Source organism: Alosa pseudoharengus, unplaced genomic scaffold, assembly GCF_046254945.1.
Source record: "Alosa pseudoharengus isolate Yale_2024_CS ecotype anadromous, Long Island Sound unplaced genomic scaffold, YU_APseudo_1.1 YU_APseudo_1.1_scf_15, whole genome shotgun sequence".
NCBI classification, from domain to species: domain Eukaryota; kingdom Metazoa; phylum Chordata; class Actinopteri; order Clupeiformes; family Clupeidae; genus Alosa; species Alosa pseudoharengus.
In genome coordinates, this window is record NW_027468620.1 from 20,660,034 (window position 1) to 20,679,049 (window position 19,016).

Genomic DNA, 19,016 nt, shown 5'->3' on the forward strand with positions numbered 1-19,016 from the left:
ACAGTAGTAGGCTATAAAAATGATCAAAGTTGTATTTAGCCTATTCACTGCAGTAGACCTGCATCACTGTATGAAACATTACAAAAACATGAAACATGACATATAACATAGAACTGTAAATCATCTGATCATCTAATATTTGCAGATATCTAAGCTATATATAACATTTATTTTATATTTGGCCTGTTATGAAATCATGTATTGAACAATTTAAGCACAGTTCAGCTTTAAGAAACTCAAATAGCCTAGATGCATGCTTAGCATTTTGTGATCATTAAGGCTACTTTCACAAACTCTTAGTCAGCTGTCCTATGATTTACCAATACAGGCGATATTTGTAACATTTATTTTGTATTTGGCCCGTTATGAAATCATGTGGAACGATTTAAACACACTGTAAAACGTAAAGCCCAAATTTGGAGACATCCATGCATGTCGAAATTTACTGCAAATTCAAAACTGGATTACTCTGGAACGGCTAACTGTACAGGGGACTGCTTTACACTTTTGTGTTCGGTAAGGTCTGCTGTTTATTCTGATATATGGTTTGTCATGTGTTAAAAGAGGGGTTCGTGAAGTATTCCACCGAGATGAATGGGTAGGGAGATCATGGGACGCAAAACCTTCAGTAGAATGTATGATTAAATTGAATTATATTATTTACTTTTCTCGCGAACCGTTCAACACAGCAATTATCGGCTAACATCGTTTAAAAGCTGAGAAAAAGCTCTTTCACGTGATACTTGTGATATCTGTGTGATGAATAGGTTACTTCGCGAGTAGTTCAACTGAGAAGAATGGGTGAATTTGGACGCACTTTCTTGCGCTGTCACTTTCTCCACTGCGTAAAAGACTAAATTAATTTGCGCTGTGAATGCTAAGATTATTTTGACAGGCCACAGGCTAAATAAAAATCGCTATTAGTAGGACGCAAAGCAGAATATTGAAAGAACGGGGCACCAAGGCCACCATGGCCTGTAAACCTCTGATTTTCAAAGGGGCCTCACGGCCAATGCAAGGGGCTACGACGGCCATGGCCGTCGTGGCCGCCGTGAAATTCCTACCCTGGTCACCTGTATCAACTGCCAGCTGCTCAACTAGGCCCCCTCAAAGAGCCAATTAAACTGATTTGCACCTGTATCAACTGCTATCTGCTCAACCATGCCAACTCTCTCTGTGTCTCTCTCCATTTTTACAAGGATATAAGGCACCTTCCATCCAACTTTCTATCCATCCATCTACTCCAATGTATCACAGGATTAAATAATGTAATTTGTATGGTGTTGGACATACCGCTGAAGACCGACACCGATTCCAAGTGCTCCTGCACAACTGTCGAACTCCACATACCGGTAACTATTAAACTATCTCCCTATCAACATGCATTAAACTATCTGTCTACATCAACTAAAGCATTAAATATGGTGGGCACATCATTATGATTTCTGATTTATTAAGAATGATCATGATGATTTCTTTTTCTGCCAAACATGTGGTCATCACTACTCAAATTCCAATTTGATCACAACTTGTGCAGTTCTCTAACCACATGCCATTGTTCACACTTTAGTTGAGGGGCCACAAACATGATGAAATCATGAGTAATTAACCTTAAATGCATGTAATCATGATGATCATGCTTAAGAAATCATAAATCAGAATGATGTACCCACCTTAACTTATGATTTAGTTGATGTGTTGTTCATGCATTAGATCATGAATGAGAGACTTTGAACTCATGTCAATTCCTGATGATTCATAAGATATAAAGGAATGAAGTAATGCACAATATCTGGTGGCAAGTACAGATATATGGTATTTTCAGAAACCAGTAACCTAATGTTATTTAACTTCATAGGCTACAGCTAACAGGTTTCTGTCAAATGAACTATAACCGTGGTATTGTCTAGGCTTGGGCATATGGGCTACCGTGTAGGCCTGTACATTACTTTTAGTCTATTTTTAACTAATGCTCTTGGTTTTAGTGGTTGCTGGTCCGTCCCTGGATGTGTACATCTGAAAGAGGCCATTGATTTCAACAAAAAATAAATGTGAGCCAGTAGGTTCCCATGCTGTTTATTTTCTTACACATTATTAGCTTGATGTCACTGTTTTTCATCCATGTTTTTCCATCACTGATGCTACACTATGAACACACATAGTCTTATCCCAAAGCAAGGCCCTGTTATTATCTTAGTGCACCAGCAGAGGGCAATATAGGATAAATCACAAATTACATTAGTCCTGTCATAGGTTAGTGTGTTGGGCAGAAACAGTGACCGTGTACTGTTAAGCACTTTGTCTGGACTCACAATGGAATAGGCTACAGGAAGGGCCACAACACAAGTACCAAAGGGGCTGTCAGATTATCGCAGTGAAAGATTCCCTAATAATGAAATTGCCAACAGCGCAGTGCACTTTGTGGCACATATTGTTCTCTTTCTGCTCTCTTGACTGTCAGGTTCCCCCCATGCATTCGGTCTTTCATGGAGCAAATGTATTTGGCGTCAGGCTATTTAATCTCGCTAAAAGCAAGCACTCACCTAGAAATCCTGTTAGTTTCAAGGGCAAGACATTTGATTGTGTGTGAAAGTTTCAGATGTTTTCCATGGGAGTGCTGCTGGCTGAGTGCAGTACATCGTAACAAATTATTAGTTTGACAGTGTATAGCTTGAACCAATGGCCAGTGTATGCAATACTGTGTTTTTTCTTGCTATATTTAATAGGTTTAAGTTGATTTATCGGGCAATTTTCATTGGTTCACCCATACTGTTGTTCCATGTTTTTAATTACTGTGTGAAACTGAAATTGAATTTAGCCTAATGTGTTCCACTGTAAAGCGCTAGGCCCATTTTTCCATTTTAGTCAATAGGCAATTTCATGATCATGAATGCATTACAGTGTAATGGTGGTAAAAATTACTCATAAGAATATTTATTGTTAAACTAGGAAATATAATTTATTGCATAAAAATTATTTAGTTACAAGTAAGAAGGCTAAACATTTATTTACAGTTGTAGTTGACCGAGCAAATGAAAAAAACCTCTGGAGTAATGGTTATGCCTTCTTCCCTTATAAAACACATTCCTCCCAGAACAAAGGCCCCGATTCTGACTGTGTGAAGAGGTGTCATCTACTGCCCCAAGCCAAAGCAAGCCACAGCCAGGAGGTCTCCTTGTCCCTGTGGCCTGATTGCAAGTGGTTGCAGCAGGAAGCACAGACACTCAAAAGAGCCCTCTGCTCTGCGTCTGTCATGGTTAGTGAAGGGGCCAGCTTGTGGGGTTCTCCTTGTTCTCCCCTTTTCAGGTACAAGGCTCCTCTCTGGCCTCAGTCTCGCAGGTCTGGCACTCTAGGTTGACACATGAAATGGAATGCCTCATCTCCAAGTCCACTGAGAGTAACAGCTGAGAGAGTACAGAAAAATACATCACATGACCCATGACTTGTCACATACTGAGACTTGTCACATACTGAAGGACGGTCTCCATTTTGTCTTGAAAGGATTATATGGGAGCGTTGTGCTTGATCGCTTACTCCATCTCTCCATAAAAGCACTGATTTCTGGCAAGAATATACATCCTTTAGCACGCCATACAGGGAACAAAGACATATCCACAGATTTCACACAACATGAACCAAAGCAGGGGAAGCACAAACAATTCCTTATGTACTTGCATAGTACTCACAAAGAGAGATGATATGTAAGCTGTGTGTACAGCCTACACACGCACATACACACACGCACACAGTCTGCTTAAGAAAAGTGTAGAGATACTGCTTGAATTTTGGTTTCTGTGGATTCAGAGAAAGAAACACTTTTTGCTTGTAAAGATCATAAGACATCTTAATAAAAAGTAAAAAATAGACAGCATTTGAACTTGCTCACAGACCACAACAACATGAATGATTGATAACAAAAAAGACCCTGAAACCTCATTGCAGCTTGAAATATCAGTCCATCATCATTAGCAACAATAAGGACATCGAGATAAACAATGGAAACGAGGAAATGGAGACATATCAATTCAAGGCTAGTCGAGGATGACCTGTCACCACCCTGGCGGCAGGAAACATCTGGGAACTTCTGAAGTGTTGTTGAGCAGTAACCACATTGTTTGGCTTCATGGGTCAGAAAAAAATATATGACAGGGACCAAAACAATATAGGTTATCGGTAATCTGTAATTTAACATGGATGTATCTTGCCACAACTAAAATAGTCTTCGAGTCACAAGAAAAAACTATTTATATCTGAAATTACATACATAGTTCTCAAAGTAGCAAGACCATCTAATTATATATGTTTTTTCTGTATCCACAGTTTTTTTTTACCACAAATGCTTGTCTCTGCCTTCAGTGTCTTGCCTTTCAAGCAGGAGGTGTAATACAACAAGGTTGGAAATGAATCTCAGGAATGAAAAATGCCATGGCCATAACAGCAAGTACAACATGAGAAACAGAGTTCAAAACAAAAACCCATCCACAAATATGGATAATAACTTAAAAAAGAGTGCGTTCCCTATAGGAAACTTATATAGCATGAGTTTACCAGAAAGCTCTCCTGTGTTGTACTACATTGATTAAAGAAATCATTTTCAGAAAGCAGATGGGGGAGGGTGGCAAACAGAATTGAGTCATCATTGCAGATCGTCAGTAAAAATCAAATGGGTTTCAAATGAAGAGAGGTTAGTGTAAGCCTGATATGTTTCTGATATGTATAGTGACAGGTAAATCATGTCATCCATGCAGTCCTGTTGGCTAAATGGATTCATATTGAACTTGCCACTAGTTCATCTAAGTTACCTGTCTTGCCTGTTTGTGTGTGCATGCATGTAAGTGAGTGTATAGTGTGTGTGTATGCATGTATGTGTCTCTGTTTATGTGTGTGTGTGCACACACACAAAAGTGTGCATCCTGAGGGAGGTTTAGACGTGTTTCCACTGCTGGTCAGTCACTGGACTATGTGTGTGACGACGGTGTTTTTGAAACATGGATTGGTCACTAGGAAACAAATCCCCTATCAGGAGATGAAGTGAGATGCTGTCGAATCATACATTTTCACACTGAGAGAGAGACAGAGAGGAAAAGAAAGAGAGAGAGAGAGAGACACTGCAAGAAAAGAGTCTGACAGAGGAGAAGACTGGGAGACACAAAGATAGAACTGCTCAACTCAGTGAAATGATATATTTGTTTGCATGTATGTTTGTGTATATGAGTGTATCGGTGCTGCATGTGTGTATGCTTCAGCTTCTCTCAATAACGTCCTGCTTCTCTCTGTTACAGCACATCAGACCATAGCCCACACAGTAGGATGAACATCAGTGTATTTCTTTACAGTGCCAAAGCCCTTCTCGGCTCTTGGCACCAAGCTCTGGGATTCCCAGCATAAAACAGCAATAACCAACAGCAGCCTAGACAGTGTGTCTGATGCAATGGAGCGTGCACTAGGCATCATGTTGACATCCAAGACATGGGTCAGGGAGGAGGTTAACCCCTGATGGATAATGATAGGAGGGGGGTCTGCCCACAGGAGATGCTCCCTCCCTCTGTGACGGGACCCAGGCAAGTAAACGGCAAGTCTCTTTAAGGTGACAATTTTCTTTCTTTTTTTTTTAATCCTGCTTATTTTGTGTTTTGCTCCTCCCTCCTTTCCCAAACACAAACACACACATACACCCCGCGGTATTGGCAAATCAGCAGTCCCCATCCGTTGTCATGACAACCAAGACCTCGCTTTTGCCCATGTCTTCCAGAGCAGTCGCCAGGGAAACCAGGTCTGCGTCACCTTGGTGACAGGCTTCCCACAGGTCGAGGAGCACACCTGTGGGGCTGGGTTTTGTTGCAAAGTAGTTCAGGTACCTGACGGACAAAGGTGAGAGCGAGAGAGAGAGAGAGAGAGACGGAGAGAGAGATTAGATGAGAGTTGCACCATAATAGATAATGCTGTATGACTCACAACAACCTGTCAGACCTAATGAAGATTCCCGCTAGTTAGAGGAGAAACAGATGTTCCCTTACAAACACACACACACACACACATACACACAAACACACACACACACACACTTTCAACCCACCTGTCAAAGCCAAGGCTGTGCGCTAGCAGTCTCCAGTCACAGCCACGTGCGCTGGGGGCATCGAGGCTGGCACAGATCTTCTGGCGGATGGAGGCAGGCAGGCGGAAGGCATATGAGCCCACCTGAGAGGAGGGCAGGCAGGTGCTGCCCGAGGGCAGCGGCGAATGGGGTGGCAGCGTCTGTGGAGGACACCAAGGTCAAAGTTAATTAGATCAGCAGTTGCAAATGTGCATCAAATTTATGATCATTCTATTAGTGACATAAATTGTGTACAACATAATATAACTATGATTTTTAATAGTCCAGCCCTGTGCATCACCATATACCAGTTCTAGGCTATGTGGTGTAGTTCCTTTTGTTACATGCTGCAAGTATATTGTGTATCATACACCTAAATCCCCATGCCTCACTGAAGCATGACATGGACTATAGCACACAAAAAAATACTCCAACATGATGTAGAAAGACCGTGATGCCAGTATGTAACAGCACAGTCAAGGTCATCACATCACAGGTCTGCTTCACAGACAGAGACGCTGAAAGAGTGAACGAGAAAGTGTGTGACCGGGGGAGCGGTAGAGCCGCGTGGAGAGACCCTACCTCCTGAATGTCAGTGTGCAGCTGGAATATCTGTCCCTCGCCCTCCACCTGTCGCACGCAGATCTTGCAGGTGAGCTGCGAGACGGCCAGACTGCCACGCTCCAGACTGAAGGTGCAGTGCAGCGGCCTCTGGCTGCCACTCCAGATGTGATAGAAGGGGATCTCCTGGAGGAGGAGAAGCACACGCATGAATAACAATACATTCAGGTATGTAACATTCATTTAATATGGACCCTTTCAACAAGGTAAACAAAAACAATGCTTGAACATTCTATTTGGGCCCCAATCTACTTCCTCTGCATTAAGATAACATATGGAATGTTAAAAAGGAGGTCTTGTGGGGCCAGCTATGATGCTGATAATGAACTCTCTTGAAAGGGTCCATATGAGTGTTGTAATTGGAAGAGCAATACACAGAGACATGCATATTAAGGGTAGAGTCCCTTATTTGTTTTTGGTTTCATGAAAGGTTTCTGACATTTCAATATTTGAGCTCAGCAGTCACCTCTCCCTTCTAAGACTGGCAGGACCACTGACCTGATACTTGGCGAGCAGCTTGCTTCTCCAGTGGGAGTGTGGGATGTCATGGATGGACAGACGGAGGTTGTGGTAGCTGTCCTTGAACAGGAGGGGCTTGGGATCCTCCAGCAGAACCCCACCTAGGCTACGCTCGACCTCTAGAACCTCCTGTACAACACACACACACACACACACACACACACACACCGACAAAACACATTTATATCAGCAGGACTTTTAAGGAAATTAATTGAAACCAAATGTAAAATCTGACTGAAATGTCACGAGAGAGTGCACATCATCTGTTGTAACATCTGTAGTGTGTGTTGATGAACAGAGTGACAAACAGGAAGACAGATGGACAGACAAATATGCAGTCAGGCAGTTCAACAGACCTTAAGGGCGTGCGGCGTGTCCTGTATGCAGTAGACCCTCAGGCTGTAGTCCAGGGAGAGGCAGGGGGCGCGCGGGGCGAACAGGGCTAGCTGCAGCCTCTTGCAGGCGGGGTGCGGGGGAGCCGACTGGCCCACCAGGCCGTAGGTGCCCAGTTGCTCCATCAGCACGTGGCAGCTCTGCTCCTCTAGCTGCAGGTAGCAGGGCGTCGACAGGCTCTCCTCGCCCACCGTTAGCACCTCCTGCAGGCACAGAGTGGAATTACATGCAAAGAACTCATGGAACGGCATGGATGTATACTAATACCAATCTAAATAGATATACTGTATCAATAGATCTCTTATCTGCTAAATGACTCATATGTAACACATTACTATCATTTCTCAACTATTAGCCGAGGTTTATACATTGATTTTGCAAAAAAAAATTCAGCTATGAGGTTAATACACGGGAGCAGGTAATATGGTATTAATGGATTCTGTGGCCTCTTTATCTGATACTACTCACTAGAATCACCATGTTCCAAAGGTGAAATGGTAAAACTGATTAATTGTCCAAATGGAAGAGCCACTATAAACTGTAGTGTAGGTGGATGAGCTAAAGTGAATTTGTTCCCAGTATTGACTGGAGGTGGAGATCTTGCCATCTCACCTCTCCCCCCAGGTGTCTCCGAGCACTCTCATCCTCTCAGACCTCTCCACCTTCCCCCACTTAACCAATTTCTCCATCATAATCATCATGGATTCTCTCTCTCTCTCCCTCTCTCTCTCACACTCATGCTGTTTGGAGTCCATAGAGCACATCTCCCCATTGTACTGCACTCATTTATGTAATACACCATTGCCCAGTTTTCCTCCCCTTTACCTCCTCTCCTGTTACACTGCCCGCTGACACATTTCTTTATATTCTACCACTCACTCTCTTTCCCACAACACCCCCCCCCCTCTCTCTCTCTGGGGTTTGACTTTCACAGGCCCTGCTCTTGCTCTTTCTTGCTCTCTGTGGCTTTCGTCTCTTTCATGCTCAGCATGCTTTTTCTCTTTCCATCTGTCAGTCTCTCTCTCTCCCTATCTCTTCCTATCTCTCTTTCTCTCTCTCTCTCTCTCTCTCTCTCTCTCTCTCTCTCTCTTTCTCTTTATCTCACTTTTCCCTCTCTCCATCTTTCTCTCCTCTGTTTGGCTATCTCTTCCTTCCCTCCTCTCCCCCTGCTGGCCCCAGGTCTCTCACCTCCCATGCTCCCTGGTGGCTCTGGCTCTTGAGGGTGAGGCTCCAGTCGGGCGAGTCCAGCAGGGCGCAGTGGGGCAGCGTGAGCACCACGGGCCGGCCCAGCACCATGCCCGACGGCCCGCAGCTCACCACGGGGCTCAGCACCGTCTGACTGCCCTCCGACGGCAGCCTGGTGTCCAGCGCGTGAGACACACACAGAGAAACACACACACACACACACACACACACACACACACACACACACACACACACATACACATGCACAAATGAGACACAAATTCACACAAATGACACACACACACACACATACACACACACACACACACACACACACACACACACACACACAGTCAAGACAGAGAGAAAGACATCTACAGTCAGCAACAGCAACAACATTCAATCCATTAATTTTTTTATTAAAACCCCTTCAAATTGCAAAAGGAATACCCAAGGGAAGCTCCGCAGGTCTAAATGCAAAACCCCTTCACCATGTTGTGTTTTTTCAGTCGTAAATAAAAGTACGGAATGTCTGCCAAAATAAACATTATCACTGCGCACAGAAGCAATAACTCCACAGTGGAGTGTGAGGACTGCCGGATGTGTGTTTGAGATGAGCCGTCCCCCAACTCCCGTGATTCAGCAGCCAGTGAAGAAGCCGGGCCTCAGAAACACTCGCGACAACAACAGTTGAAATGGAGGATGAAACAAACAGATCCAACCCCCAAAGCGAAGACGACAGCTTGCAGCGTTTGTGTTTCTAAGCCTCACCGAGGGTTAGGCTCCGGCTTTTGATGTTCCTATTTAAACTCACCCTCAACTCCCCCAACCCCTACCCCTCCTCTTCCTCCTCTCTGCTATGATTCATACTCGCTTATTGCTTCTACGGCGACAGGGCCTCTCCGAGGCAAGGGAAGCGTGCTTTTCAAGACACAACACTCAGCGAGAATTTGAAAAACTGACATTAGACATAAGGATTTACGTCTGTGTCGCAGCGTGCGCGCACCGGAGCGTGAAGACTCGAGATACCAAATCCTTCACGACTGCCCTCCTCTTTTGAACACAGGATAACAGTTAGGGGCAGAAAAGACTTGCCTGCTCGCTGTGGCTTGAATAGTCTGATGAGAGAGAGAGAGAGAGAGAGAGACAGAGAGAGAGAGAGTTTGACTTACGTAGTTTTCTCCCATTTGTTGATGATCAGGTACATCTCGTAGAACTTGCCCTGCGGGATGGTCCCAGGTGGGACCAGGAGACTCACTCCTACGGAGAAAAAGCGATAGAAGAAAAGAAGAGAGAGAAAGAAAGGGCAGAAGGGGATAGTTATCAGTTTTGGATGTGGGGTGTAAATTGTCTCACTTTTGCAGGTGCTGATATCAGCTGTTGGTGAGAACGGCCTAATTAAACGTGACACCTGGGTTGGAAAAGCTGTACAAAGCTGTATATATAGATATAGACGTGTGTGTGTGTAAGTATGAATATGTGTGTGCTGTGTATTCAATTCACACATATAGGCGAGAACGCTCAGGCGTAATGTGTACTGTGTGGACACATGGAAGTATAAGCACATACACACACACACACACACACACACACACACCTTTAATTAGTGTCTCTAAAAGTGTACATGTGCAGGTCGTCACGTGAGCCCGTGCGCAGCCAGGTTCGTGTCCCCCACTCACCTGTGTTGGGGATGGTGAGGCGTCCGCCCAGGCAGCCGAGCGTGGCGCTGGCGCTGTGTCCCGGCTCGCGGGGCAGCGTGTGCCCGTAGTGATCTCCGCCACCGCGCATGCCCCCCATGGTGCCCACCATCTTCAGGCTCATGATCTCGCCGTCGCTACCGCCGCCGCCTGACGAGGGCAGCTCCAGCGAGGACATGGTGGACGAGTTGTACACCTTGATCTTGAGCGTGGGCATGGGGTCTAGCAGCGGCGAGGTGGTCATGGGGATCTTGTGGGGTGAGTCCAGGGTGCTCTGCTGCAGCGAGTAGAGGGGCCCACGGATGGTGCCCGCCGTGGCCGTCAGGTCTGGGGGCATGGAGGGGTGCAGTAGGTGAGGGTTGTCTGTGGGGAGAGGTGGTCAGGGGAGAGAAAACATGGCTACGGTTATGGTTATGCTTACTGAGCAGACGCCTTTGTTTGAAGCGACTTCTATTACAGCATCACAATAACAATGAACAATAATAGTAAATTATTAATATACAACATATTGAATTATATATATCCATTGTTATATTATGTATATGTATCACGTTTTAGAACATAACTAGATAGTAGTCAAAGATAATGTGTCCAGTAAGCAGAACATTTGTTTGTTTCTTTCTTTATTTACAAATACAAAGGTTTAATGAATAGGAAAAACAAAAAAAACACTGGATTAAACACTGTCGCAGGAAAATTATTTAATGGGTGGTGCTCCTACTGGAGTGGCCACAAAAACAGCTCAGGATTAAAGAGCATGGCAGCAATGGATAAAATAAAACTAATGAGGAGAGAGAGAGAGAGAAAGAGAGAGGAGAGAGAGAGAGAAATTGCAAGAAAGCAACCGAAACAGAAAGAGAGCAACAAAGAAATGCGAGAAAGAGAGAGATAGACAAAGAGAGAAAAAGACTTGAGCTAAAATAAACTGACAGAGGTGCTGAGGGGATGAATAAAAGAATGAAAATAAATAAGACAAGGTGATGCTAATGCAGAATGGTTATCAGCCTTGACATGGGCAGTTGCCCCGGGCGATGTGAGGTGGGGTTTAGTCTGGTCACCTTGACGAGGAGGCTTGTAGTTGCCGGGGTGGAAGGCAGCGGTGAGGGCGGACGAGGAGTCGGTGATGTCGCCGTGGAGATGGCGGCAGCGGCGGCGGTATGCCAGCACGCCTACACACAGCACCAGCAGCACGCACAGCAGCAGCGCTCCCACCAGGCCTGCATACACCGCCACGCTGGAGCCGGCGCCTAGAGCTGACACAGGAGACAGGACACCGTTACACTCCACATCATTAACTCCCCCCCCCCCTCTCTCTTTCTTTCTCTCTCTCTCACTCTCTCACACACACATTTGAATGTTTTTATTTGGATCTGGAAGGCAAGCAAGGAAAATAAGATCCAAATACTTATTAACAAGGTGACAGGTACATGACTTACATACACACACACACACAATCCATACACAAAAAAACAGGTAGCACAGGTTAACATGATACATTGATTTTTTAAACACAAACATGAAACACTGATTTTTAAGACCTTACTATTTCTATAACACAAACAACAAGAAAGAACATATGCATGATATGCATAATTACACAGAGGACCCTGACATATGCCCACACATACATTAGTGGGCAAATGTGTGAGCATTCACACATTTGCATAGACAAAAAGACAGGGAGAAACACACAAGCAAGAATATGATGACAGACTACATCACACACTGCAAGACTACCACTACCATTTCATGTACAGGGATATATGCTTGGTGACAATAAGGAAAGACAAAAGGGTAGATAGAGTGAAAGCACATCACCCCTTATAGGCTCCCTGAGCAATATGATCACATTCACTGAACACTGTCTCCACTCACACAACAGCTCATCACTTACTATAACTCAGATCAGTTTCTTTCACAGCTTTGTTACCACTTACTGTTTTCATCCGGGGCTACTACTATTTGCTTGTGCCTAAATTTACATTGAAGCGCGTTTTGAGTTGTGGGCTGCAGTTCGACTCCTTAACAGCAGGGGGAGCTGTTATCCTGTTTGAGCAGTGAGGTCTCCTGTTATAACCTCAGTTGCTCATGGTGCTCAGTGCCCTGGCCTGAGTGTGTGCTGTTCTCTGACTCGCCCTGCCCCATCTAGCAGCATGCTAGCTACACCCTCTCCACAGGCCAGCGCTGACCACGTGGATGTGCGTGAGAGAGAGCGATAGTTTTCATCAGAGCCATTTATATGGCTCTGGTTTTCATGTATGTGTGTGTGTGTGTGGCGGGGGGGGGATGAGAACAGAAAAAAGAGAGACAGAAAGGAAGGAAACACAAGGAGAGAGAGAGAGAGAGAAATACAGTGCAAAAAAAAAACAAAAGGGTGAAAGAGGTAGAAAATGGGAGAGGGAGAGTATGAAAAAGTAGAGGGCCGTGTAAAGAAAAGTAGAGCGGACTTAAGGAGAGCAGAAGCAGAGAGAGAAATGGGCGAGATCAGATGAGACGGGAGGTCTGGGCTGGGGAGGAGCGGAGCGAAATCAGAGCAGGCAGCGGTGCAACGCCAGGCCCCGCAAATTAGAGGAGAGGAGCTCTTCCACAGAGGAAAGCAGGCTAGGAAATCACTGGGCGAAAAAAAGAAGAGAGAGACAGTGAGACAGAGAGACTGAAAAAAGAAAAACACAGAAAGGAAGCGCAGATGGAGGAAGAGGAGAAAGGGAAGTCGGGAGCGAGAAGCTCAGGGCCTCGGCGAACTCACGTGGCCCGACGTGAGCGGAGTCGACAGACTTCTGCACACATTACCGCTGAACAGAATGAGGAGACATTAGGCCTAGTCCCTCCACCTGCTCCCACTACTATTGTCACTATGATCGCAACGCCCAGTGAGAACCTTTCAGCTGTAAACTACACTATTGATCGCTGATAGCCACAATCCCACCACAACATCCAGCCATTATCTCCCAGCACGTCGCCAACGACTACCACAACACTTCGATGGGAAGACATAGTTCTATAAAGCCTCTCAGACTGGACTTATTTATTTTTAATGTTGGAGTCGTTTCTGCAGCGCTGGCGGATTCCAAAGCTTCTCCTCCCAAAAAAATCCTGCTGATTATGAAAGTGTTTAGGTTTTCATATTTCTTGCCATAACTCGATTATTTATGCAACCACATGTTCCCCCGGTTCCATTAATTAGAGCCAATCATTGTTTTGAATGTGCAATCTAAACAGTATGAGGAAAAGTTTCCATGGTGAAGAGAGAGAGTGATAGAGACAGAAAGAGAAAGGGAGAGAGACAGAGAGAGAAAGAGAGAGAGAGAAAGAGAGAGAGAGAGCAAGCAAGAAAGAGGTGAGTGTGCAGCCAGGGCTGTAAACATCACAAGGGACACTTAAAGGATTACTCTCCAAACAAGGTTGGACAAGCAGGTGAGGTGTGTGGCCCCTTGTGAGGAGATTAGAAGGGGCGTGAAAGCATGGGCACACATGAGGGTCTGACTGATGCATGACACGCACGCACACACACACACACACACACACACACTCTGCCTGCATGTATGTGTGGGACTCAGTCACATAGAAGGTGGACAATGGAAGCTTCACACACAGACTCACACACACACACACACGCACACAGATGTTTATGTATAAGTGAACTTACGATGGCTGGCATGTTCAATAGAAACCTTTTTATCTGTTAGAGAGAAACAGAAAGAAAAACAACACAAAGAAACAGAAGAAAAAATGTAAAATGGATGACACACCCAGTACAAATGAGTGATAAAATGATCTTCAGAATGAACATAATGAAACTGCACAAATGCACAAAGCAGACCAATCTGACTCCAGCCCAGTCCAATCTGTCAACACTTGGAGCTGGGATACCAAAAACAAACAAAAGACAAAGAGCGAGAGAGGGAGAGAGGGAGCGGGGAAGAAAGAAAGTAAAGTAGGCTGAAGTAAAACAGCTGGAATAAAAAAAATAAATGACGTGGAGTAAAGCAGCGCTTCCAGAATGCCGTGCTGCATCCCGGGTGAATTATTCATGGCTCAATCCGAGGCGGCCTCTCGGCTCGTGGCTCTCACGGCCTGCTGACTGACTCCAGTCCCACTCCTCTGCCCAGCCCACACGCTCACACCTGGACATGCACACCAGGCAGCCGGCGTGCAACAGACAGATGCTAAACTCTCCTACTGATAACACATTAGCCTAATAATGACCGTGTGTGTGTGTGTGTGGGAGAGAAAGAGGTAATACTTTATGCTACCTGTAAAAAGTGTGACTAGGCAGTATGGTGACAAAGTAAGATGAGTGTAAGGTGTGTGCTTTATCTGTAAGAGGGCTTAATGTTTCTGTGTGTGTGTGTGTGTGTGTGTGTGTGTATGTGCATTTCTGACTGCGTTCAGAGTGAGATTATGCAGTGCTGTCAGCTGCGTTCTTGCCGAGTCGGTGCGTGCTGCACATCCGCGTGTCGGAGCGAATCTGCCTCACACTGGTGTGCTCCCCCTTCTCTCCTTTCTCCTCCCCTCCCCTCCTCCTCTCCTCCCCTCCTCTGTACACTCTCCTCCTCCTCTCCTCCCCTCCTCTGTACACTCCCCTCCTCCTCTCCTCCCCTCCTCTGTACACTCTCCTCTCTCCCACAGAGCTCCTCTGCTTGCTCGTGTTGATTGCGCTTATCTTCATGACTTGCTGCCTCCTGCCCAGTCTAACCCCACACATCCACAAACGCTCATCTCTCTCCTGCTGTCTCTTTCTCTCTCTCTCTTTTTTTCTCTCTCTCTCTCTGTCGTTTCTGCTCCTCCATCTGTGCTGGAGAGGCAGTCTGACCCCTGGGTCTGTGGGCTCACCTCACGCCAGGCCACGGGGCCAATGCAGCTGACACTCCACTCACGAGTGTGTGTGAATGAGTGAGTGTGTGAGTGTGTGTGTGTGTGTGTGTGTGTGTGTGTATCTGTGTGTATTTAAGTTTGTATGTTGTTGTGCATTTGTTCCTGTGTTACAGATTGGGCCTGTATCACAGATTGTCTCCCCAGTTGACTCTTCTCTCTCTCTCTCTCGCTCTCTCTCGCTCTCTCTCTGTGACTAAGAATGATGTGACTCAGGCAGTGAGGACCTGTGTGCCAGTCTACGTGCACCTTCCTCTCTGGGCCTGACAGGAGGCACTGAGTCTCCAAGCCTGCCGTCACCTCGGAACATCCGTCTCTCAAAGACACATTTTGGACAGGTACATGTCTCATGGACTCTCCTGTCCTGACTTGCTCTCTCTGGACAGGTCACACACACACCAAAGTCCCTTGTCCCTTCGCCTCATATCAGCAGTCTCAGAGCCGTACCTCTTCATCTTATTTGACTCGGTACCTCAGGCACTGACAGAACCCCCTTCCGTCATGTCACGTGTAGCCCTCCCCTTTTGTAGGTCACATGATGGATAATCCCTCCCCTCGCCTGTGTAAGGGTTGTTGCTCGTCCCCTCTGTTTACAGGATCATGTGACATGTTTCAGCCTTTAACTGGGTCATGTGACTAAAAGCCCCGGCCTCTATGCCCACATCACATGACACATGTCCGCTTCCCTATCTCCCCGCGTTGGGCGGTAGAGCATGTGTGTGTGTATCAAAGTGTGCTTGTGTGATTGTGTGTGTGTTTTATGTGTCTGTGTGTGTTACTTGGTGGTTACTTTGACTTACTCCATGCACACAGAGTGTGTGTCAATACAGAGTATATGTTTGTGTGTGTGTGTATTTAAGTGTGTGTGTGTGTGTGTGTATTTAAGTGTGTGTGTGTGTGTGTGTGGTTGGGTGGTGGTCTTGACTTACTCCGCACACACAGCCCCTCGGTGCAGTTCTTGCTCTCCATCATGCTGCCCACACAGTGACGTCCACCGTTACGGGGCGCCGGCGCCTGGCACTCACGGCTGCGCCAGTGGGTACACTCTGTGCCGCATGCTGACCACTTTGACCACTCTGTCCAGCCTCCGTCCACTGCAGAGAGGGGATCACACACACACACACACACACACACACACACACACACACACACACACACACACACAGAGCGAAGATAACGCATGCGTTCACAGCGAGGCTGCTGTGCGGCTTCCAGAACCTTCTCGAGTGTGAAGACAATGGGAATGTGTTTTGGGCGCCGCTCAGCTAATTGCTTAGAAATGCAATGGAGCAGGAAGGGTACAGGAGGGCTGCTCTTGAACATGCAGCAGTAATGAGTTGAAGCAAATGCAAAATGTATCCATGTGGAACTGAAGCAAGTCATATAACCAGCTGGACACCGTTTTCTCTCTCTCTCTCTCTCTCTCTCTCTCTCCAGTGTGCTCCACATTGCTTGGTCATGTTGTTCAGGTAAGGGATGATATGGTGTTTTTAGTCCTCTGTCTCTCACCTGGACAGAGAGTGGTGCAGGTGACTCGTTGGAAGGGTGGGCCCTCGCAGAAGGCCCCTCCGTTGAGCGGCGCCGGATTGGTGCAGCTGCGTGTCCGTCTCTGCCAGCCACGTCCGCACTTGGCGTTACACTCTGACCACTCGGTCCAGGAGGACCAGCCGCCACTCACTGAGACAGGGGACAGCGGGAGGGGAACAGAGAAAGTCACAAAAGTGCACACACACATGCACATGCACGCACACACACATACACACACACACATGCACACGCACACACACACACACACACACACACACACACACACACACACACACACACACATTGTCACTAGTGATGTCGGTATAACTGCAAGATTCGTGTCTGGCCAGCGGGTAAGTTGTTCCCGACTGGTTTGATTGAGATCTATTTCATGACAGGTGCTGCCATGTACAGAGCAGACATTTCATGTGAAATAACTGTGACTGTTGATTGGTGGCGTTGCCCGAGTTTGCCTGGAGGATGGACGTTTGATAGGCTCGATTTTGTATGCACCTGCACGAGATTGATTACCGTAAACAATGAGGGTGGCAGTGCTGCTGCGTCGCTTAGCAACCACATTCCGTGCCACACAGGTGTAGTTGGCTGTGTCAGAGAGGCGCGCTTGCTTGATGATGAGGTCATGGTCAACGGTCATCAGGAAGTTTGAGTCCTGCGACGGGTCAATCAGTTCCTCATTCTTCAACCAGTCCACCTGCAAACCAGGACAGAACTCTGGTTAATTACCCCACTAAAAACTCAGTGCAATCTTTAGCACAATGTCTCAATGCTGTCTTACTGCTACAATGGTATCTCAATCCTGATACTATACAATTCCCAAAATGTTAGGGTCTGGTGTAAACTACCCACTAAAAACTATCTCAATTCATGATGCTACACAACTCCAAAGGTATAGGCTCAATCCTGACTCTACTATACAAACTACTTTGTAAAAAACTTTAAATAACAGCACTTTAGATAACAGCATCAGCCTCCCCATACTTGTTTGTCCTCTCTCTCCTTGTACTTGGAGCAAATGCCTCCATTAGCCGCATAGGCTTTTGGGACTATTTATTCTGGTCATTAGCGCCCAGCTCAACACTGAGCTCAACTGAGTGCAGCTTTGGCTTTCGCTGGAGAACACACATAGGAGGATGTCGCAGTATGTATGTGTGTGTTAGTGTGTGTGTGTGTGTGTGTGTGACTCGTACCTCGGCAGGGGGAATGCCCTCTGGGGGGCGACACTGCAGGAGCACCTCCTGGTCTAAGCGCACCTCTCGGCCCAAAGGCTCCTGCTCAAAATTCTTACGCAGGTCTGCATGCAGACAGTTAGGAAATAAGAGAGGAGAGAGAGGGCACAGGGAGAGAGAGAGGAAAAGGACACGGAACATTAACTCGAAATTTAAATGTACATGACATTGTGAGTCGTTGTGTGACAACACAAGCACCCACACTCTTTCTCTCTCCCTTTCTCACTCTTTCTTTCATACGCATACTCATACACACACTCACACCCTCTCTTCCTCCTCTCTCTATCTCTCTTTCCCTCTCACTCACTCACTCACTCACTCACTCACTCACTCACTCACAAACAAACACACACACACACACACAGTCACACTCACACACTCACATGAGATGCGGACGTAGGCGCGGCGGCTCTTGGTGGTGCCTGCGGAGCTCCAGGCCACACACTGGCACCAGTAGTCCTCCAGGCCAAACAGCTCCTCCACCTGGGTCCTCGACACTGAGATATCCACCTCGCGCATCACCAGGCCTGAATAACACACACACACACACACACACACACACACACAGAAGGATTGTCATTAACTGTGCTTCAGGTTTTTACTTTATTTTGTTTATGAATTACATAACCATGTTCCTACGTGGCTGTAATCCACTATGAAGCAATTAAGCCAAATGACTCATGAGTGGAGATGGGGAGGGATATCCCCACGGCTAGGATTCAGCTGGAAGAAATCTGAGCAAAATGACATCAGATGTGTGTGTGTGTGTGTGTGTGTGTGTGTGTGTGTGTGTGTGTGTGTGTGTGTGTGTGTGTGTGTGTGTGCGTCTATCAAACAGATATAGACAAAACAACACTGGAC

At 46.3% G+C, this 19,016-nt stretch overlaps 1 protein-coding gene across 1 annotated transcript in view; it reads right to left on the minus strand.

The window, feature by feature from the left end:
• Window positions 1-2,963: 2,963 nt before the first annotated feature.
• unc5b (unc-5 netrin receptor B) overlaps window positions 2,964-19,016 on the minus strand; it is a 57,286-nt gene continuing 41,233 nt past the window's right edge. Inside the window, exons 3-17 of the mRNA XM_076285842.1 lie at window positions 18,539-18,682; window positions 18,117-18,220; window positions 17,440-17,620; window positions 16,891-17,058; window positions 16,311-16,475; window positions 14,156-14,188; window positions 11,568-11,762; window positions 10,492-10,872; window positions 9,985-10,072; window positions 8,816-8,984; window positions 7,591-7,830; window positions 7,214-7,363; window positions 6,677-6,841; window positions 6,077-6,255; window positions 2,964-5,858 (exon numbers count right to left, since the gene is read on the minus strand). Of these exons, the coding sequence (XP_076141957.1) occupies window positions 5,693-5,858; window positions 6,077-6,255; window positions 6,677-6,841; window positions 7,214-7,363; window positions 7,591-7,830; window positions 8,816-8,984; window positions 9,985-10,072; window positions 10,492-10,872; window positions 11,568-11,762; window positions 14,156-14,188; window positions 16,311-16,475; window positions 16,891-17,058; window positions 17,440-17,620; window positions 18,117-18,220; window positions 18,539-18,682 (2,528 nt within the window). The 3' untranslated portion in view covers window positions 2,964-5,692. The remainder of the gene's footprint in view (window positions 5,859-6,076; window positions 6,256-6,676; window positions 6,842-7,213; window positions 7,364-7,590; window positions 7,831-8,815; window positions 8,985-9,984; window positions 10,073-10,491; window positions 10,873-11,567; window positions 11,763-14,155; window positions 14,189-16,310; window positions 16,476-16,890; window positions 17,059-17,439; window positions 17,621-18,116; window positions 18,221-18,538; window positions 18,683-19,016) is intronic.